The following is a 22926-nucleotide window of genomic DNA, read 5'->3' as shown; positions in this document are numbered from 1 at the left end:
CCTGGCGAAAACCCCGTAGCCGCATGCGGCGCGCTCCTCAATGCAAACATCACCCCAGGCAGAAACAGCTCCCAGTCAGTTTGTTGTTCAAACCACAATGCTCTCAACACGTGCTTCATGACGGAGTGGAGCTTCTCAACGGAATTCGACTGGGGGTGGTGCACTGAGCTGTGTAACAGCTTTACCCCGCACCTTTCGAGAAAGGCTGTCGTCAAAGCGCTAGTAAACACTGTGCCCTGATCTGATTGGATTTCCGCAGGAAAACCAATTCGCGCAAATATGGACAGTAGTGCATTGACTATCTCAACTGAGCTGAGTTCTTTAAGCGGCACTGCTTCAGGGAACTTTGTAGCTGGGCAGATCACAGTCAAAATGTGTCTGTACCCCGTGGCTGTTACCGGCAGAGGTCCCACTGTATCAATAACGAGCCGTCTAAAAGGCTCCGTAATGATAGGTACCAACTTCAACGGCGCCCTCGATTTGTCCCCTGGTTTGCCCACCCGCTGACAGGTGTCGCATGTCTTCACAAAGTGGTCTGCGTCCCGAAAACACCCTGGCCAATAGTACTCTTGCAAGAGACGGTCCTTAGTTTTCTTAACTCCTAGGTGTCCGGACCACGAACCCCCATGAGACAAGCGCAACAGATCCTGACGGTAGCACTGAGGCACGATCAGCTGATCGAACTCCACTCCCCTGCGGTCTATATACTTCCGGTACAGGACCCCACCTCTTTCCACAAAGCGAGCATTTTTCTTGGCGATACCTTCCTTGACAATGCAGCGTATGTTTTCTAGGCTGTCATCCTTCTTTTGCTCGGCTATCAATGCCGACCGGCTGACTTTTAGCAACCTATTAAGTCCGTCTGACGTAGGCGCGATGAGCAAATCTGCAGTTATCTCTTCTAACTTTCCCGCATCGGGCATTTCTTCTCCAGTATCTGGTGCGTTTAACGCTACAGACTCAGTTTTATTCAGCTCGGGCGTGATCTGAATATCAGCTTGCTGCGCCTCTGACCCTTTCTCATCGTTCGACAACGTCGGCCCCGCAACTACCGCCTTTGCAGCGAGCTCCCGAACCTTCGATCTGGTTAAGGCCTGAACGCTAGCCTCACCAAACAAAAGCCCCTTCTCGCGCAGGAGGTGATCGGACCTGTTCGAAAATAGGTACGGGTACTGAGGGGGCAGCATAGATGACACTGCGGCCTCCGTCTCAAGTGCTCCGAAAGGTCCTTCAATAAGCACTTTTGCTACGGGCAGACACACGCTATGAGCTTCCACGGCTTGCTTGATCCATGCGCACTCGCCCGTGAACATATCGGGTTCTACGTAAGAGGGGTGAACTACATCCATTGTAGCTGCGGAATCGCGAAGCACTCGGCACTCTTTCCCGTTTACGAGGAGGTCTCGCATGTAAGGCTCGAGAAGCTTCATGTTCTCGTCAGTGCTGCATAATGACAAAAACACGACTTTTGTTTTTGTTTCCGGACACTGCGCCGAAAAGTGACCCGGCTTCTGGCACGTATAACACACGCGCGCTTGCCTCGCCTCGAACCGCTTTCTGCGTTCGGCTTCGGCTGCCGCCGTCTCCTTACGTTCGGTCGGACTGCTTTCACTCGCATCCGCAGTACGTGTGTCCCCCTTTGCTCTCATGGGCGTGAACTTCGGCCTCTCGAACTTAGAGCCAAATTCACCCTTTTGACCGTCCTTAGCTCCGCGAGCCCGACGCGTCACAAACTCTTCGGCTAGCTCAGCGGCTCTAGCCACCGTACTAACGTCTGGCCTATCCAAGACCCAGTACCGCACGTTCTCAGGTAACCGACTATAAAACTGTTCCAGCCCGAAACACTGCAGAACTTTCTCGTGGTCACCAAACGCTTTCTCTTCTTTGAGCCACTCCTGCATGTTTGACATAAGCCTGTAGGCAAACTCTGTATACGACTCACTTTTGCCTTTCTCATTTTCTCGAAACTTCCGACGGAACGCCTCCGCTGACAGCCTGTACTTTTTTAGCAGACTCGATTTCACTTTGTCGAAATCCTCTGCCTCCTCTCTCTCCAAGCGAGCGACTACGTCGGCCGCCTCGCCGGGTAACAAAGTGAGCAAGCGCTGTGGCCACGTTTCCCGAGAGAACCCCTGCTTCTCGCACGTTCGCTCAAAGTTAACCAGGAACAAACCAATGTCCTCTCCAAGCTTAAACGGCCGCATCAGGTCAGTCATTTTAAACAATACTCGTTCTCCTGCACCGTGTGCCTGACTTCCATTACGAGCGCGTTCCATCTCTAACTCGAGACGTTTCATTTCCAAAGCGTGTTGACGGTCGCGCTCTCTTTCTTTCTCTTGTTGCTCTCGTTCTATCTGTTCTTTACGTTCACGCTCATCTTTCTCTCTTTGCTCCTTAAGTTCGCGCTCCTGTCTTTTTGTCGTCTCCCTCTCCTCAATGGTCTCAAGGCATTCCGACAGCTCGTCATCCTCAGCTCCTAACTCAAGAATAGCCCTTAGCAGTTCTGGTTTTCTGAGTTTGTCTGAGACATCCAAACCCAACTCTCTTGCAAGCTCCAGCAATTTCGGTTTGCGCAACGACTTCAAATCCATGGCGGCTCTGAATGCTGCTTTCTCTACTGCCTACTATTGTCTTGCCGCAACTAACCCGGCAGCAACGACAACCACAATTACCAGCTCTGTTTCTGACACTAACAAAAGCCTGGCAAAACTCAGAAGAAGAAAGTCCCGCACTCACCAAACCTCGCAGCCAAGAATTCAGCGCAGTCGTTCCGCTGCAGGCAACCAGTCATCACACAGGGCTCGTTGCACTGCTCCCGGATGGTCGTTGTGCTGCTCAGCATACAGACAACCGCATATCTTCGCTGCTGGCCTCCGTTGTCGCGATCTCACCGCTGGCAACCAGATGTTTGAACCGCACCGATGGCACCGGCTGTTGGAATCTCAGCACTGCCACCAGCTGTCGGAACCTCAGTGCTGACACCCGTTGTTGCAACCGGACCGTTGGCGCCCGTTGTTGCAAATGGGTCGCAAGCCCCAAGGGTAGCGTTGGCCTGGCGGCCTGGGGCACACTGGAAGCATCCGAAGGTCCCAGCAAAGCATGAGGCGACTGCTAACAGAACAACTTGTTTATTCTAGCATTGCAAAGAGCGGGCGGTCAGGTCGACCGAAGTAGAGAGACGGGAGAGCACGTTACTCAACAGAAGAAATCGGAGCCTCTCTCCTGGCGTCCGGGGGCAGCTGCTCTTATACTCTCGGAGTTGAGAGCAAGAGGGAAGGTCATGGGACTACACCACGTGACAGCGGCGACGGACGGACTGAGAGACACGTTGGAACAAGGAGGTGACGCATCAGACGGGCCGGCGCCGGTCAGACCTCCTCGCTTCACACTGGGGGAGCTCCTCTCCCCGGCTGCCGCGCTTTGACAAGCGTGGGCACACACACACACACGCACACACAAAGACACGTGGCACTGAACATGCCGGGACGCGCTCGGCGGGGCGCGCTCGCGGCCGCTCCGAACGGGCCAAAATGTCCGCCGCTTGGAACGAAGCTCCGGCGTACGTTGCATCCGCGCTGGCTTTACCGCGCGTCGTAGGCGAAACGTAACAAGGCGCTTTTGTACCGCTTTGAAGCATCGTACTCGTGGCTCAGTGGTAGCGTCTCCGTCTCACACTCCGGAGACCCTGGTTCGATTCCCACCCAGCCCATCTTGCAAGAGTTGAGCCAAAGCCACTTCTCCTCTGTCGTGACGTCACGGTGTCACGTGGTATTCAAGGCGACACCGCCGCGCCTGAGGAGCTGGGTTGAGCCCTCGTAATATGCTTCGCATAAAAAAGGAAACAGATGGGTAAACCCAATCCGGAGGACCCCTATGCTACGCGGCGTCTCTCACAGCCCCGGCGTTGCTTTGGCACGTTCAACCACACAGCTTAATTAGAGTTCGTTGGAGGCTTTGAGGTCATTATGTAGCGTATAAATGCTCCAAGCATTATTTTTCCGCACTGAGCAATCCATTCGCAGAATAGTAAATCGAGCTCTCATATATGTGTGTGTGCGTGATAAAGTTATGCCGACCAACTAATGTGCGCAGAAACTGCCCATGTGACGCTAAACTGCGCGCAGCGGTGCGCTTGCACGGCATCGCTCGCGCCTGAGGCGCCCTCTCTTGGGTGTTGTAGTCTTCGCCGGCAGCACTCGTTGCATCCTCCGCGCGCGCCCTGATTCGGGTATGCCTGGATCCCCCATTCGGTGCGGCTGACGCGGATGTTGCCGCATACTTCGCGCGAGCTCGCTTCATTATTTACCTGGCGCAGTTTCCCACCGCCTGAAAGTGTCTTATACGCGGCGCGTGGCACCCAAGGGTGCCACCTCCTTGCCGCCGACGTGCGATGTGTAGGGCTGTGGTGGGGGCACCGAGCGACACGCCTACGGATGCGTGTAGGAACAGCTATACTCCGTTTCATACATCAGGTGCAACGCTGTGGAAGCTACGCAAGTAGTGCGGTCTCCAAACTGTATCACTCCGCGCGTTCCGTCTATATTTCACTGCGCGCCAGCGGCGTTTGCTCGCGCGAGCATGCACGTGAGGATGCCGCGACGGGCTGCAAATAAAAAAGAACGAAATGCAAATTGGTATTTAAAAAAAACCCGAGTTAGCAGCCGAATGAGCGCATGATTTGTTTGTTTCTAAGTGTAAATTCCTATTTTCGTTCAGAACTGACCTTATATAAAGAATATTTTCGCAAAAAAACGGTCAAAAGACACCGAACTGTTTCAAGTGCGCACCCTGCCCCTGCAAAAAGTATTTCCAGCCTCCACAGCGTTGTGCCTGATGCATGAAACGGAGCATAGATGGCGCTTGGCCCATTCCCGTCAACGACAGTGTGGCCATTTTACTGCGAATCTGTAAAGTAGTTATTTTTCCGGGGCTCCGGTTTTCCGCGCATCAATATTTATGAGGTAATGCTAATGAATGATGATGCATACATATTGAATGCGATGATAATTATGCAATAAATGAACTTCAGGTCAACGGCACGCTTACAAAACGAGCCAAAGGAATCGGATTGTAAAATAATAATAAAATTGTCGCGCACAATGTACGAGTTCCACTTCGTGCTCGTGCGACATTTACAGCCTGAAAACGTTCCATTGGCTGCTCTCGCATGTTGGACGAAACGAGGCATTTAGGCGAGACCGTAGGAATGCTTAGGGCGCGTGCTAAGTTTGACGTGCACGACCCCGAGCGCCTCATTCTGACGTTGTTTGCCCCGTCTAAAAGGGCGATGCTATTCACATCGTCCCTGCGTGTCTAGAAAATGAAAGAAAAGAAACGCCAACTACATTCAAATGACCGACTAGCGTATAGTTCCCGCTGCGCGGAGGGTGTGCAGTGAGTGTCGTGAGTTATGGTCGTGGGGGATTAGTGTCTTGTTGAGTGTCGTAAAATACCCATAGAGCACTTATTTCCCAGGGAAATCACTTTGGAAGCCTCCGCACATGTTTTGCTTGAAAATGAAATTTTAAGTGAAGGCAAAAAAGAAAAGAAAAAGGAACGCTTTCTGTATCTCTGTAGATACGCGCCCGGATGCTGCTCTGAGAGCCATTTGACTGATGCGCCCCTTTCTCACGTTCTCTTTTAGCTGTATGTTATTTTCTTTTTCGTTTCTCTCTCTCGGCACAAGTTGCTGATTAGTGCTTTAGTTATGCAGCGTCGTGACAAGCGTGAAATAACGACGAGTTGGGTGAGATGCGGAGACATTTCCACGCGTGTTTTCGTTTGTGCATCTTTTCTCGCCTGTATTGTGATATGTAATGTGTGCATGTGTGTGTTCTGCTTTATTCTTTGAGATTTGTCATCTTGCTCTTTCCTCCCCTTCTTTCCCTCTTGTATGTTTCGGTCTTCTCGCCCCTTTCTGTAGAGCAGGCGTTGTGCCCCTTCCAGTGGCAGTTTCCAGCCTTTACCTTTCCCGTCAAGTGTATATATCTTTACAAAAACAAATAATGACGACGACGACGACGACGATGACAACAACAACAACAACAACAATAATAATAATAAGAATAATAATAATGATAATAATAATAATACCCGCCGCCGTGAGACAGCGGTTAATGGCGTGGTGCTGCTGAATCGTAGATGCGGTGCCCGCGTTCTACTGAATGCGAAAGGCAAAAACGCCTAAGTCGGGACGCTGCAGGGCCATAGTCGCTTCGAGTAGCTCGACAGCGCCGCAAACACGTCAAGCTACGCCGCAAAAGTGCTTTACATGTAGCTGTACGCATTAAGAGCTGCTACCTGCGCGGTCAGTGACCCCCATTCATTTTACCTGGCCATACAGTATTCGCGTCGAACTGTTCACGTAACGTCCCTCGTTAACCTACCTCGTTTTTTTCAGTTTGAGGTAATATTTCTCGTTATACGTAGGGTCCTCTCAAAGGCGGTCCCTCACTGCCCACAGGCACCTACCTACACACTATAGGCTCCCTGCAATGGTCAGGCGGCGCGGCGATCGGCTCAGCCGTCAGCGCCACCGTGTCAGTTGCGCGAAACACCGAGGCGGCCACTGCTGCGGAGGCATGCTTTTGCGGCGCTCGTTTGAAACCTTTCGGACGTTCTAAATTCCGGTTTTAAGGCAATCGAAAACGTCGAGGCCCATTTTTGACCACCGACGCTTGAGAAAGGACATCAAATTTACGACTACAACCACGTATACCTTGTCAAAGAAGTAAACAGCACGGACATCACAGTGAGGTGCTTAACATAAATTGTGGTGTTTTAGGTGCCCAAAACCATGATCTGATTAGGAGGCACGCCGTGGTGGGAGACTACGGGGTAATTTGGACCGCCTGGGGTTCTTTAACGTGGACATAAATTTAATTACACGGGTGTTTTGGTATTTCGACCCCATCGAAATTCGGCCGCCGTGGCCGGGATTTATTCCCGCGACCTCGCGCTCAGCAGCCCAACACCGTAGCCAATAAGCAACCACCGCAGGTCGCGAAGTATTTGTCACAACAAAGTATGCTTACGACGTCGATCTCAAAGTCTATTAACAAATCATTATTTTATGCCACTTAAGTGAGCAAATACGGCCGTGGACGCCTTTGAACTGTCATTTGTTGTTTCCTTATTGGAGCGTGCCTTGCACCTCACATTGTGGAGGTTTTGGCGAATTGGCAGGTAAGTGCTTTTTTCTCCGTTGACAAAGTGCCTCGAGCATATTCTGGTATTGCCGTTCGGGCTCGAATGTGAGAGGGCATTCCCGCTGAAGACTCATGGAGAGCAATCAGGTGAGACTTAACAACGTGAAGACTGAACAAATATGCGCTTGTGTGCGCGAGGGAAATGCTAATTTTCGAATACTCGACGTGTTCTGCAGTGTACTCCAACTTTAGCTCTGTTGTTCTAAGCACGAGAAAACATCGGCACGAATGAGCTCGATTCCAGCATTCACGTCTTGATCTTGGCGCAGGAAGAAGCACAGCGCATACAAAGCTCCAGCACGGAGCGCTTAGCTAGTTTTGACACCCAACAACCACTGCGCGTTTGTTTTGGAGCAAGACGAGCTAAACTATCAAAACTGATTTACAACAGCCGGAATCAGTTCACGCGTTTTTATGCAGTTGACGCTTTGTTTTTACAGATGCCGCTGCTGGCTCTTTTTCACATTTTCTTCTTCTTTTTGCACTTACGTCTTACTTGTTTAACAGCAATTCGCAAGACCGACACGAACCGCGACGATCCACTTCAGCCACCGGGTTGCTTCCCCCGGTTTTAAAGGGAAGCGGTACAATATGATGCCGACATCCCCTTCGCGGTTGTGACAGTCCTTAACGCAGCAGTATCTGCGCTTGTTCTTTTTGTTCACACTTCTCACGAAGGAGCTGCCAAGAGGCCGCGGAGAATCCATTCGAAAATTGGAAAAGCAGGTTTGCAGGCGGGCCTGAGCGGTGAGGGCCTACCCGCGGGTGCTCACCGCCGCTGCCAGGTGGCGCGACATGTACAGGCAAACTGCATTGCAGGGTGCCCATACCCCTCGCTGTAACTTTTTTTCGAAACGAGCCTTCTTTGCGATGTCGGCGCTGTCGCAACGGTTGTCTCCTCTGGCCCGTGTGTGTGAACACGCACTGCAGCGTCGCCTCCGTCGCGGGCTCTGTGACGCCCACGTCGAGAAGCGTGGCTGTAGCGAGCAGCAGCCCGTACTCCGGAAGCCCCGGTGCGGATGCGACGCGTGTGGATGGATTTCGTCGCAGCGCGTCCGTCCGTCCGTAGCTCGTGCGGCGGCGGCGGGGGGGGGGGGGGGGGGGAACACGCGCGCTGCCGGTCGTCGGATCACGAGGCCGTGATTCCTCCGTCCGTCCCGTGTCATCGCAGCGTTTTCCGGAAACCCCCATCGCTTCTTCCTTCTGCCACCGCCGCCTCCTCTCCTTCCCGGCGTTCATCCTTACGTATCTGCATTCTGGCCGCTTTCTTCTTTTCTTTTTCTTCTTCTTTTTTCCTCCCCTGCGTAGTTTTGTTTTTTGCGTAGGCGCAAAACGCGCAGCGGGATGCGACGCGATTCCGGCGCGATCGCGGTGGTGAAGACCAATTAACAACTGGCGGGGACCGGGCTGAATTTTACCGGCGGAAAGGTGGTTCCTTACGGAAGCGCCCGTATTCAGTGACTAGCTGCATTGGAGCGTACAGACCGGTTGCTGATTGCGATGAATAGAGAGGCAGTGCTTCTGGAGCCATTAAGGGGGCAATTTTTGATCGCTAATCGTGCTCCAGTGCTGGAGAAGGGGGGCGGACAGCGTTTGCTTTCTCACTCCGGTTCTCTCGCTCGTAACTAGCTGTATGTAAAATATGAACTTTGTAGAATTATTCTTCGGGGTCCCCTACTGCGTAAAATTTTTTAGCACGGAGCGCAGGCTGATCTAACGGCACGGGAGATGGCCGTGACCCGCGGATTCCTGGAACGAGAAGGCCGCCTACATAGGGCGCATACTAGTTCCCTCTCTCGCTCTCTGTGGAGTAACGACTAAATAACGTGCATAACCTTCTTTCGTTCTTTTTCTTTTTTTTTTTTGTAACGGTAACGCGTTCCTTTTATTTGATCGCAACGAGTGACCTATTTCGTTAACTCATTTTTTTTTTCGGTAATGCCTACAGCACTGGTCAGTAGCGACGAAGAATTAAAAAGAAAATAGGTGTGTAGTCGCGAATGGCACTAGAGCGCATAAGGCAGGCGTGATGACACGGAGTTGCAGCGTCACTGCTGTCGCATTGCTTGCTGGGGAAAAAGAGAGAAAGAGAACAAGATAAACTTTCAATTGCGCCAAGCTTAGCGGAGGGCAGAACGAATGCACCTGGCCGTCTTGAAATGTCACTCGGCGAAAGGTTGCTGTTCAATGCTGCGAAGAACGAAAAAAAAAAAAAAGAAAGAAAAGTGTTTACGCACTCTCTCGCGTTGCATTATATAACCTTTGTCTACAAACACACATATTTCTATACCCGTAGAGAGAAACGTCAGTTCTGTGTATTTAAAAAAAAACAAAAAAACCGCCGTTTTATTGAACGAGACGTGTGGTAATACGGCAGGACTAAACCTCTCATTTTAGCACTCTCTCCATCTGTTGTATCGAGTTGCGTCCTTGGCACGTGACAGCGCGCGAAGTGCGTGTTCCGCTCGCGGTCTGCTGTTTCTCCGTCGTCGCCTCGCTTTGCGGCGGCTGCCTTTTCCGTCACCCCGTGTCAGCAGCTTGTCCGTAGCGACAAGCGAAAGTTGCCCTAAATGGGCACGCAATCTTCTCCGTCGCGTTGTATCTCTTCGTCGGCGTGTTCTATGTGGCTTCACGACGCGCGGCCTCCATTTGCATATCTTGGCGTGCTCGCGCCCCTTTTTTTTCTTGTGCATGCAAAACAATAATCGCGCGGAGGTGTTTCCCCCTTGAGCGCCGGCGAGTGCTCATGGGTGTCCTTGTGCGATTGCGTTTTACTGCGCTTTCCGCCCGCGTAGCAAGCGCGAATTAACGGCGGCTTTCGCGAACACCGAAGTGACCTTCGAACGCTTGCTTATGCGTGTTTGTGTGTGTGTGTGTGTGTGTGTGTGTGTGTGTGTGTGTGTGTGTGTGTGTGTGTGTGTGTGTGTGTGTGTGTGTGTGTGTGTGTGTGTGTGCCTGCGTGTGTGTGTGTGTGTGTGTGTGTGTGTGTGTGTGTGTGTGTGTGTGTGTGTGTGTGTGTGTGTGTGCCTGCGTGTGCAAGTGCCACCACCGCCATCGTGAAGCACACTCCAACGGTTTTCCTCAGGGACACACGTCCTGCGTTAGAGCGGCAGCGGCGGCCTCCCGTTTTATGCCCTAGAGCGCGCGCGCGTGCTCTATGTATGTTGCCCCGCTTGGGAATTGCTTTCACACTTTCGTGGCAATATAATTACCGCGGGCCACCTTTGAAGCACTCGGATAGTAGCCCCCTACCCCGCTAGACTGCAGCGCCGTCTGTGGTAGTGATTCCAACTCGCTGCAACTACTGCAGTTCCTTTTTCATTACATTTGTCTCAGCAGGACGTCAGGCGGTATGCAGTATGGCCCGGAGCCAGCGGCAGTTTCGCGCGAAGGGGGAACTCGGGTGCTAGTGTCTACGGGAGTTGCCAATACAGCGGTTCGGCCACGGTCTCCGAGATCGGGTGGCTCTCGATCTCGGAGGCCCGGGTACAGTCATCGTGGAGAATTATGGATTTGCTTGTAACCTTCGTGATTGTGTCTTCAAGCGGCTTCGTGAACTTCGCAAAACCGATCGCTTTATACAAAATATTGCGTTATGAATGCAATAATTCGCGATGATTATGCGTATGCGCAGACTTATTGCGTTTCTGCTGCTGCTCGAAAAACAGCGGTTGCTCGAAAATTTAAATAAATAAGCGGGACTGGTAATCCCACAAGAACGTCTGAAGCAATAGATGTTAGACAAATACATTTACTGCCCATTATTCACGTAGTAGCTGAGCTGATCGCAGTGCCATGGTTCCTTCCTTTTAGTCCCGTCTAAAGTCTCGTCTGAGGACCCTTGAGGTTAAAAAAAAGTATTTTTTTGCCCATTCTCAGAGGCCATGGTGGAACTAACAATGTCAAAGCGTTGCTGCGTATATAGACACGTGTACGCGATAACATTGTCAAGTTGTCGTGGCGGTGAGGTGTCAGTATCGTCGACTTGTTGTCCCAGACTGCATGAGACGGACTGTGTGTACGCCAACGCCCATTGGTTGAAATCAGTGCCTGGGGCATGTTCGGGACGACAGATAGAAGAGGCGTTCGATTGTCGGGCAAACCTGGACCTCCGTCGAAGAGACGCAGATGGTTTCGGGGAATCTTCGGCGCCGATAGCGACTCGCGAACTGCGTTTCTATCCTTAGCTCGAGGGCAGCGCTGTTGCAGAAACGTGGGCGTTGTCCTTCCAATCTGAGCAGCGGGAGGTTGCAATCGATGAGTTCTTACCTCGGCTGGCATATTGGGCTGCCGGTTCGAGTTGCATTCGCAGAAGTGTGCGCGTTGCTTATCGACCGTTGTGTTGCTACGTCCTTTCCTAGATGGCCGTCTCGTCACTGCTCTGGCAGCCGGGTATGAAGGACGGGAAAGTTTTTCTAGTGCAACTACCCAAGGTAGATTTTAGAGGCGCGGAGCTCCGTGAAGCAATGACTAAATTCAACTCGGGGAAAGAAAAAAAAAACGCGAAATGATAGGAACGCCTCGGTTTATGGCCGCGGAAATCAGCGGTGTACGTACAGCCTTTGTCAAAATAATCGAAGCCACTGTGCGCATCACCGCAGTTGACTTTCGGCACGTTTAGTCGGCAGACCAGTGCAATCATAACGTCGCTCTTGTGCTCACGGTCAAACGCGAGAACTCACGCACGAGCTAGGTGCGCAGCCCGTGCTCGGTAGCCGTCGTGCCCGCTAACGGCTTCATTTTTTTTTTTCGACGAGTGCTGTGCCCCTTTGGTGCTATAGCAACTGAAATATTCCTTTTTTTGTAATCTTTTTTTTTCTCTTTCGCTCACTTGTACATGATTAAAGCCCTCTTACATTGTCTCATACGTAGATGAGAAACGCCTCAACATGTCAGGACGATGTAGACATTACAGGGCACCGCCTAAAACAAGAACCGGGCTGACGGGCCAACCGTGGCTTCACACGGCTTCCCTCCCGCACACATCTCGCGAAACATTATCTGTTGCTCGGCTCTTATAAGAGAGAGGAGAGAGAGAGACGTTTCAGCAATTGTGAGAACAGCGAGTGTCTGCAGCACCGACAAAGCTTGTCTTCGTTCGGTCTTGTCGTTTAACCTAGTTCTGCGGATTACACGTTGCGAGGGGTGCGGCTTACGTTTTTTTTCTTTTTTTTTGCGCATAGAATTATTAGACAGTTTTAGTTTAGCGTACGCAAGTATAGCGTACGCTATACGCTATAAAATAGCGTACGCTAAGCGGCGCACGTTTTCTACAATTTTAGTTGGCCGACGATATCTTCAAATCTCTGAGGCCATATTCCGTCGTTGCGGCTATTTCGCGCCTGTAGCGATAGGTGGCGCTGACATCTTGAACCTTTCTTTCGTTAGGCTTCGACTCGCTCGAAACGAGAAGCGATCTCGAAAACACCACGAAGTTATCCATAATACTCTGTCGTCGAAGCGGCCTGAGACTAAGCGAAAGCCGTTTACACAGTCATTTGCTACGAACAAAGTGCATTTTACAAAAGCAACGCCAAATTCAATTCGAAGCGGGCAGCCGGGATCGCCGCCATGTTTCCTGCAAACTCCGCAATCCCCGCAAAAACGCTAACGCTAACTCGTTTGAGTTGCGTACGCCCGCTATACCCGCTATTTCGTTTAGCGTTCAGCGCATGCGCAGTGACGACCCGCTATTTTTTAGCGTACGCAATGGAATAGCGTACGCTATACTAAAACTGTCTATTACGTGCCTATGATGCGTTTCGCGCGGCGCAAACGCATGGGGCGCGTTTTCGTGGCGCACGCGTGGGCCAATTCTGAAAGCTGGATGCTCTTGCGGTTCATACTTGGGAGCGAGGGAAACCACCATTTCTGCAAACGTCCTGCGGTATTAAAATGCAGAAAACAGGCCAGTTTACAGGCAATCTAGCAGGCCGAATTAACTGCATCAACGTTGTACACCTGTCACCCCAGAGATGGAAAGGAGTTGCAGAAGGGGTCTACCGGATAGCGGTAAAAATCTCCGTTTAGCAAACACCAATTGGGCCAAGGACTAGTTCTAAAATAACTGATAGATAAGTATGAAAATTTATTTTACGTTGTGCGATGGGAACAGAACGCATACATGACGTAACGCGTGCTATTCCGCCGCACGCCGACATCCGTGCTGGACTATCCGTTGTCGCAGCGCGTAGTTACGCTGCGTCCGGCGCTGTAAGATCGCCTCCTGGCAGTGCAGTGTGTGTGTGTGCCTACGTGGTTGGCGCAGCGTCGCGAAGTGTGATTCACGCGCAGTGCAATCGGTCCTTGTCGCCTTGGACGTCCCGCGGCTGCGCTTTCATTAGAGACTTTTAGCCTGTCCGCTATTCCGGTAAACGGGAGCGGTTTGGGCGGATTACCGGATTTGCGGGGGCGTAGCTAGATCGCTGCAGCCACCTGGTAGCGTAGAGTTCAACCAGACAAACACAGAGCTAAAACTGCAGTAACCCACTATATGCTGCTTCACTAGTGGTGCAAATTTTTGGCAGGGGCGTAATTGTGAACACGATTACGCCACTTTCGAATATTTACACCAGCAGTTAAGCAGAATATAGTAATTAGCTCTGTGTTTGTGTGGTTGAGCTTTGCACCACCAGCTGCCGCCACCAATCTTGCCGCTCACGTTTACGCCCCCGCTATACCGGCAAACCACCCGCACTTGCCGGAATACCGGACACGCTAAAGGTCTCTATTAGCGCCGCGCTGCCCGCCTCGGGGCGACAACGCCCCCGAAGCGTGCGCCGCACTCCCGCTCTCAGCGTCGCGATTTCGCTTCGCGTGTGTGAACGACGCGCGTCCTGCGCGCGCGTTCTGGTTTCCTCGCGCGGCGGTTTGATTAAGCGCCGCTGCACTCGCGCGCCAGTCCTCCGGCTGGCGAGGCTCGGCGCCTTCGCACTTCCGTGGCGCGCGCCCTTGAGATGCGGGTGACCGCGTTTCGCGTGACGCCCTCCACCCCCTTCCGTCGTCGGTGACGGCGCTACACCGGTAGCTTGGTCGGGGTGGTGCTTTGATATCGCGATTTGATAGCTGGCATCGAGGCATCCGAGGTAGCAGCGGCGGCGGTGTAAATCATTGGCGCGTGCTGTTTTTTTATATCTTGTTAAGAAGAGGAATAACTTTATTGAAAGGCCCGGCGAGCTTATTCGGGGATCGGGCGAATACCCCCGCCTAGGCGTCTGCCACGAGCCCTTGAGCTCTGGCGGCTTCCTCGGCCCGCTGGACGGCCCAGGTCTTCGAGGGCGGAGCTGAGCAGCGCGTTCGGTTCGAGGCTGCGTCCGCGCCTGAGACCCCCGCTTGCTCGCACTCCCATATCATGTGTTCCAGGGTTGCCCTGGTCTCACAAAACTTACGTTGGTTTGGCGAATAAAGCTCTGGGTAATAGTGATGCAAGATCACCGGATTTTGAAATGTTCTCGTCTGCAGCTGTCGCCAAGGCGACCGCCTGTCTCTTGTTAATTTTCTAGTGTGGTGGCGGAAACTTGCACCTCGCCAGTTTGTAGTGTTGTGTGATTTCTCTAACACGGAATCTTCTTTTTTTTCTCTCTCTCTCTCTTTGAATGGAGGTCAATTGCCTTAAAGCACGTAGTGAAAACACAAACAAAAAAACTATAACATATAAACGTGCGGAACCACCCGTCGTTTAGATCTTCATCGGTCAAGTGGACAGTCTCACCAGTGCAGCGTAACATAGTGTGCAGCGAGGTAGCATCACTTCCAGCGCCTGTATTGTAAAGAGCTTAATAGAGAAAATAGGGGTGTGGTTCCTTGAATGCTATCGCATCATGTCCCCTTTTCAGTACCTGGGGCTACCTTATATCCAAAGTGCAATGTAACTATATATCGGAGAAAGTGACGTCACCTCCCGTTACAAGTTCCTTCCGCGGTCTCTATCGCGCTATTTTCTCCGCTCCTTCAACCATTTCATTAAACCTGCGCGCGACTGCACGCGCGGAATTCTAAATCGAGTCGAGTCGTCCGTCTCTATGACTCAGCGTCGCCACCCCGAAATTTCACCCCTGTGCGAATGGTCTGTGTCAACTTCTTTATTTTTTGTGGAAGAGCGACCTCGCTCGCCGACCTGCTTTGAGCGAGCATCTGGTACCGACAAGGCGCGGCCCGTGCGACGTCCCGTCGCCGTACAAAAGACAAAAAGAAAATCTCGCGGACGTCAGAGCCAGCAGCCCCGTGGCCTGCAGCTCATCTTCCCGACGTGTCGGCCCCGGCACCGCAGCGTGGCCATTAGTGTCGTCTGCAAGCCCGCCCACGGCGCGTTCACTTCTCCCAACGCGTCAGTGGCTGCGATAGTTGTGTGTGTCTGGCGCGTGTGTGCTCAGAGTTGGGCGTCGCACTGGGTGCTGTGCAAGAGCCACCGTCGTATATGGGCGCAAATATAAAGTAAGAGACGCGAACAGCAACTGTTTGGAGCTTCTTTTCTTGTTTCGACGTATTCCAGCCATTGCACCTCGGCCTTCATAAAGATAATGAATAGGGCGAATTTCGAGACAATCCAGAACTTTCGTTGCGCCCGTCATTCACAGTTGCGGCTCACGGTGTGCCGTTGTTTCCAACGCGCCTGATTTGTGGGTTCGCCGTTCGAACCCGTCCGGCCCATTTCGGAACGGTTGTGTGTCTGGCTGGCATGACTTATCGAAAAACTTCACGTTTTCCTCTTGATCTCAACTCACAAGCACGTCTGCGGAGCATGTAAGGCTGGATTTCGCGTCAGCCACATAAGTAACGAGAAACGACTGTGCGTTCCGGAGTGGAAAGGAGGGCTCGTCCATTGTCCGTCGCCAATCCTTGCGTGAAGTTTCCTTTTAGTCGCCGTCGCACTGAGGGCGATCTCAGTCGGACGTAAGCCCTTCTTCTGGTCCTCTTTTCTGCTTAGCTGACGCGACTTGTTAAGTTTCAGTTCGCTGGACTAGCGCGGGGTTGGATATCGCTTTACCACCCGTGTTCTGCTGTGCCAAGTGCCGACTCTCGTGCGTGAACTAACCCCGAGATTGAACGCGCGCCCCGTCACACAGCGTCGTCGTCTTCTGTAGCGGCGGCGCAGGCAGGCCGTTGCAAGTAGGGGGAGGGGGGACCTTGGGCTCCGCCGACCACGCCTGGGCCGCATCGACCAGGGACGGGACCGGCGCCGCCGCGTACGGGAGTCGTCGCCCCGGCAACCGTTCGTAAACAGCAACGCGCCCCGTCGACTCCCACCCCGTTCCTTGTGGGGTGCAGCCCCGCGCGAAAACCCCTACGGCGCCTTCAAAGAGAGGACGAGGGGGGTGAGGGAGAGGCTGTATTGACGGCACGTAATCGGCTGCGCAGTGCTTGCGTGGTGCGTGAACGCGCCACTCCGGCGACACTGTGGTCGCAATAGCCTGCACCTTGTCTACCATTTCTTTCTTCTTACGAGAGGCGACGAACGAGAAGTTAGAATAATAAAATTATATCCATATTATGTTTCGGTGAATAGTAAGATGGTCGAGCGTACTGTTCTGATTCGTTATTAACGGCGTGAAAAGATGATGACAGACGCTGACTTCTGTTGGGGCTTTATTGTTGTTGCACAAGCGAGGTGTCATTTTTTTTCTTCATTACTGTCATTTCGAATGGGCTGCTGCTCAGCATGATGGGGCAACGAAAATAAATGAAAGCGGGCGGAAATGTTTCATGTAGCCACCACAGGAGTGATAAGTATGTTGTCATTGATCATAATTGTCAGGTTGGGTAGGGACAGGAGGAGGTTGGGGTGTAAGTGCAGATGCTACTATGCGTGGCTACTTCAGTCAGGGCTCCATCCTGGTCACATTGCGCTCAGTTCACTGGGCCTGTTTCTGTTTGTGGCACTCGCAATACACAAACGTGCACCCTATGTGACGTTGTAGTGCAGAATGTTGAGCACTTAGTGGGGAGTGCAACATAGGTCTTTGAAATCCAAACCAGAAAGAGGTTTGCAGGAACATGGAGACTTGAGGTGATGAACAGTGGCTGAACTTCAATGGATTTGTCTTTGGAACAAAGTCCCTTGTCGCAACATTGGCATCCACCTGAGACTTTTCTTGTTCAGCTTCTGTTGAGATAGGCCTTGGGTGGGTCATTCATTATCATAGCTTACAAGGTATAAGGCTTGCTTTGTCGCAGCATCCGAGCTGGATGCTAGCAACTTCCACGTCACCACCTCTAGCGTGTTAATCATATCTGACTGCTCAAAGTACGATGCCCAAGGTGCATGCACCTTAAGTATTGTGCACTATTCATCGTCAATGGCCTAATAGAAACCCATAGCAAGAACACACATTCCTGCCAACCTTCTTTTTTTTTCCCTCGCACATTTGCAATTTAGCCATCTTGTGATACTTGTTCTACATTTTACATATGATTGGGAGAGAACTGTGCGAACTGTGGCCGCAGTGAAAGAGTTAGAATTTCCGTGCAGTCTAAAAGTGCACGGTCGTGCGCATCAGATATTACCCGTGTATTTTTCAGTTATTTCACATAGTAGTATGGCAGCCATCACTTGTGTGCACGAAGCAAAGTGCGACCTGCAAGAACCACAGAAGTCTGCCGTTAATGGCAAACCGGGTGTCTAATCCTCTTTTGCAATTATCAAAGAAGTGTGACAATTTTTTTTTCTTTCGAAGTAATGTGGCTTCATTCGCATGCGTACGGTAATTTCAGCGCACGTACACGTACCCTTGCATATGTGTGAGAACGAGCGTTCTACCCTCGGTCCTCTTCAGGTTTGTCGATGAGCGGGGCTACTACTACGATCGTACGGGTGACCGAGACCCGTACGTGCGGCGAACAACGGGCTATCACGACGAGGACAGCTACCAAAGCAGGGGCCGCTCGAGAGATCGATACGCACGCTCGGCGGCCTCCAATGCATCTGCCTACCAGGACGGGACGGACAGGTGCCCGGCCTCCTCCATCTTACCTGGACAGTACGGGTGAGTGCTGGGACACCTTTATTCTTCATTGTGGTAGTCGAATGCCTGGCTCGCGTGGGGGCCCGGACTAGGGGCTCCACCCGAGAGACACATTTGAAGATATCTAATAAAAATGTTTATTCTCTGTGTGCATAATGAAGCATTGCACGTACGAAAGCCAAATAAGATGCTGTGTAAATGGTAACAGGTTATGAAGTGTACATTCAACAAAGACTAGACTGCACTCTTCTGCGTCTGTTGTGTCTTTCGTGCACAATACTTTCGATACGCATGAAACCCGTGAACTAGCGGAGCACAAATCTTAAGCATAATGCCGCCTTAGCAGACAAATCTATTCGTACATTTGTATTCAGAGGTGAGTAGAAATCATCTGCAGAGTAGAAATTTCTAACAAACAAAGTATCGCTTTCTAATGTAATGACTAGGAGGAAATAAATTGGGTTGCTTTACCCAGGGGTAGTAGTAACTTGTTAGACATTGGCTTGCCTTAAGAGCCCTGTTTTTCCGCCAGGAGTGGAAGCCACTTCCGGAGTCACGGCGTATCACCGCGGCAGCCAGCACCCCTGCCGCAGTCAAGCCACTTCGACCCCCAAGGCGGCTACGGCTTGAGTCCAGCGGGCGAACCCTACCCCGATGAAAAGGACAGCGGTTCGCCGTCGGCGGTGCGTGGCGGGCTCGCCTCACGGCGAGGCTCGGCGGTCAGCTCGACAGTCACCTCACCTCCGCAGCAGCCGCAGCTGCAGTCACAGACGCAGCAGCGGTGTCACAACAAGCACGGTTCGAGGTCCCAGTCACGCTCACGCTCCAGCTCTCGGAGTTCAAGCTGCAGCCGCCTAGGATCGTCGTCTTCTAAGATTCGCTCCAGCTCTAGCGACAGTAGCTGTCGCTCTCTCTCACCTAACAAGTCACCCACGTAAGTTTGTGTAGTGTTGGGACTTTGCATGGAATTGGGTTGAGCGCTTTTTATTGCGATATCAATTATACGGACACTCCAGGCACATTTCTGCCGTCGCCGTGATGTTCCGTATAAAGCCCAAGGGGCTAAAAGAAAAAAAAAATGAATCGTCGTCGCGCGCCGTAGGCTGTATGTGCGAGTGAAGGTGAGAGGGTGAGCCGGCGAACGCGGTTCAATCTCGCGTGTGCGAGCGAGGAACGTGGGCCGAAAGCGTGCCACCTCTCCTGTCGCGCACGAGGCAGGGAGGTTCAGGCGAGGTAGAAAGGACGTTCTTCTCCGGCGGCTGCTAGGGTGTCTCGATGTCCTCCTCGCCTACCGCTCTCTACAGAGTGGAAAACACGGCGTCTACTACGCCGTTGGGCACCCGATTGGCGGACGCCGTATGGACGCGTTGCCGGCGCTCGTGTGTCTTGAAAGCGATCTGCGACGCGGCCAAAGTGCGCGTCCGCGCGGGCCTCATCTTAAAAGCAATCTGCGATGTTTGCAGAGTGCGCGTAGTGCCGGTAGCTTCGTATGCGCTGTGCTTTCGGCGTTTCGTTCGCGTTGAAGCCACAGATGCACAGAGGTCAATTTGCTTGCTTCTACCACGATTCCTCACTCCAGCATTTTTGCAACGAGTTCCCGTGCTCATGGAGCGAAATGTGTTCATGTTTACCTGTGCGTTTACCGTGCTTGTCAGTTAAAACACGTTGGTGGGCAAGTTGGTTTGAATCTATGATAGAATGTGTTAAGTGCGACTGAACAAGGACGTAGAAAGAAGCAGACACCCAAAGACAGCGCTGTGTCTGTGTGTGTATTTCTTCCTACGTCGTGATTCAATCACGCTTCCACATTATATCATTGTTAATTTAGTTAGTAGATGAATGCTTACAAGTTTATGTGGCTGCTAAAACTACTATCCTTACTTCGCACAGCTATCCACTAATTTGCTCTCGCAATCGGTGCTTCGCCTTTCGGGCGAAACTGCGTTTTTTTTTTTTTTTACATGCGCATGCCAAGCTGCACTGAGATAACCTCAAAGGGACACTAAAGCGAAAAATGATTTCTTCTGCATCAGTAAATTACCGTTCTACAACACCAAAAACACCACTCTTACAACGATAAGACGTTTGGTAAGCCAGAAAAAGCGCAAGAACGAAATACAGGTGGCGACACCTACTTAAGGTACCGCATCTGGGGGCTATGACGTCTTGGATTTTGATGGCATCTTCTAGGGCCTACTAATTATATATAGCGGTACAGATTGACTACATTGTGTTCTAAAGAAACCAAAAATTAAACATGGCAAGTTTCGGGAACCTTTATTCTGTCAATGTGGCCCAAATGTGAGAACATACTTTGGAATCCCTGACGTCATGATGACGTACCGGCGCTGGGGTTTCGGCACGAAATTCAAGTACCGATACTTGGATGGACCTTCATTTTCTCATCTAATAATCAAACTATTTTTTTAATATGACTGCCTGTGGGGTTCTCAAACAACGCTTCATTAGTCTAAACTGATTTATTGTTTTGCTTTAGTGTCCCTTTAATGTTTCTCATGATGGTGTGTCACTCTGTTACAAATATCAGCTGACAAGGCACAGACAAGCAAACAGAGGAACACACTACAGTTTTATTTCTAACTCTCAAACAAAGGCCAAACTTCCTTCTATCATATCTGTGTCGCTGTTGTTACTAACGTGTTGCAGCTACTTATAAATGGTAATTTAATTTTTTGCGCATAGACATAAGATGTAGTAGTCGTAAGTGAATTGTTGTCAGAACTTATTGCCATAGTTTTCAAGTCTCCCATGGGAAATATTTCTTGCATAAATTTAAGCAAAGGTGAAATGAAAGCAGGCACACAGTGTCCTTTTAAATATGTGTTTCATTTACACAACTTATAAAAATGAATTGATACGAACTCACCTGGCGATAATTTTTATTGTGACTGTAGCTCTACATTCAAACATCAATAGGGAGTTCTAGGTTGTGGACCTCCAAAGTAATGGGATGCAAAGTGCCAAGCAGACAAAAGAATGCAGGCAGGATAGGCTTTGGGTGTGCTGTTTCTAAAACTCACTATTCAGTATTTCATTATATCTTTGTTCATTTTATCGAGGGTTGAGTGTATTTTTGCAAAGGAATTGTCAGTGTGAACTCGGAATATATGTGTACATGTATATTTTTGTGGCTTCATTGCAGACACCATTCAAGCAGCAGCACCAAGGCGTCACGCGGCGAGCGGCCAGCGAGCGCAGTGACAGCACCATCATCGAGTTCATTCTTGCAGTCAACCATCTCCACACCAAACACCAGTAGCACCAACGCCAACAATGGGAGCAGTAGCAGTGGCAACTGCTTGCAAAACAATAACTCCCTGGACGGGAGCACATTGGGCGACAGGGAGGACAAGCGGCCACTCGGCATCTGTGTTCGGAACCTACCAGTCAGATCCACTGGTCAGTTTCCATGCTTCGGTGATCCCTCTTGTTTCTAGCCCTGCTGAAACCATGCAAAGTGTTTCTTAGTTCCTTAGCAGAGCAGCTACTTTTGCGTTAGGCGTGCTTGATAAACCGGAAAAAGGTGTAAAAACTAAAGCCAGCTAGGAACGTGAAGTTCCTACAATAGCCCACCATGGTGTCATGGATTTGTTAATTGCTTAATCAAGCTAATTGTTTTCCAGTAACGTAGGATAATGTTGCATTCTTAAAGAACCAAACACTCAATATAACAAGTTTCAAAAATTTTTCCTCGTTTGAAAGCTGTGATGTCTAGAAATCCATAACGTCATTGTGAAGTACTGACACTGAGCTTCTGTCTCAAAATTGAGAGAGACATTGAAAATATTACCTTAATTTCTCTGGTATTAACCATCAATCTTTCGAGGCAGGCTTGAAGTGCAGATATATCCTAGAAACATGTGCAGCCAGTAAATATAGGCCAGCATGGCCAAGACAGGTTACCCCTAATCGATTGGTGCATTTCTCTGCAGTGTTAGAGCAGTGTCTACCCTTTCAGTGAGGAGCTTGATAATGACTGCAGTGCCTTTCTCTTCGCACACACATCTCAAAGGGGGCAAGATTTCTCACTGTTTTGGTGTTTATGTTCCAGACACAAGCTTAAAGGACGGCCTCTTCCATGAATACAAGAAACATGGCAAGGTTACTGTCGTCAAGGTCATTGGGCAAGGTACCGAGCGGTACGCTGTGGTCTGCTTCAAGAAGTGAGTATGCTTTCAGGCTCTCCGATGTGCATTGAGCTATGCTGTCTCAGCAGCACGCTACCTCATGGGACTTAGTGAGGGCAGGTGAAATGCAACACAAGCCAAAAGGTGCTTGGAAGATGGCAACTTGAATTGAGGGAACAAAAGGGATCAAAACAAGAGGCATATCTCAGTCAAGTGCAAATGTGACAAGATTACTTGCCTTCATGAAAGCCATGGTCAAGGCATTGTATTTTTGTCAAGGACTGGACAAGATGTTTTAATATAATGTTTACACTTGTCTGTGTGGCTTTCCTCTTCCTTGGCAAGGTCTTACGTCTTTGCCAAGTGCTTAATCATTCTCGTCTCCGTCAAAGCTTAGGGTCTTGACAGATTGTCCATTTGTTCCAATTTTCTTAAATTTACAAACCATGGGCATATTGTGGATCTGCTAGCTAGACTACACCCGATAACGACTTTACAAAAGCTGACTGTATCCGTTCGCGTCCAAATATTAGGGTAACTGTAGTGTTCAGAGCATGAAAAGCACCTTGAGTCTGCCGGACACACGAAAATGAGACACACATGAAGTAA

The 22926-nt window shown here is 50.8% G+C and overlaps 1 protein-coding gene across 3 annotated transcripts in view; it reads left to right on the top strand.

Annotated features, from left to right (window-relative positions):
• spen (split ends) overlaps nucleotides 1-22926 on the top strand; it is a 210956-nt gene that overhangs the window by 164783 nt on the left and 23247 nt on the right. For all 3 annotated transcript variants that reach the window (XM_065454018.2, XM_065454028.2, XM_065454036.1), the window contains exons 3-6: nucleotides 17981-18190; nucleotides 18702-19103; nucleotides 21333-21589; nucleotides 22242-22353. In XM_065454018.2, coding sequence (XP_065310090.1) covers nucleotides 17981-18190; nucleotides 18702-19103; nucleotides 21333-21589; nucleotides 22242-22353 — 981 coding nt within the window. The remainder of the gene's footprint in view (nucleotides 1-17980; nucleotides 18191-18701; nucleotides 19104-21332; nucleotides 21590-22241; nucleotides 22354-22926) is intronic.

The sequence above is a fragment of the Dermacentor albipictus genome, chromosome 2 (assembly GCF_038994185.2).
Source record: "Dermacentor albipictus isolate Rhodes 1998 colony chromosome 2, USDA_Dalb.pri_finalv2, whole genome shotgun sequence".
NCBI classification, from domain to species: Eukaryota; Metazoa; Arthropoda; class Arachnida; order Ixodida; family Ixodidae; genus Dermacentor; species Dermacentor albipictus.
The sequence above is the reverse complement of the archived record's forward strand: the minus strand, read 5'-3'. Positions and strand labels throughout refer to the sequence as shown.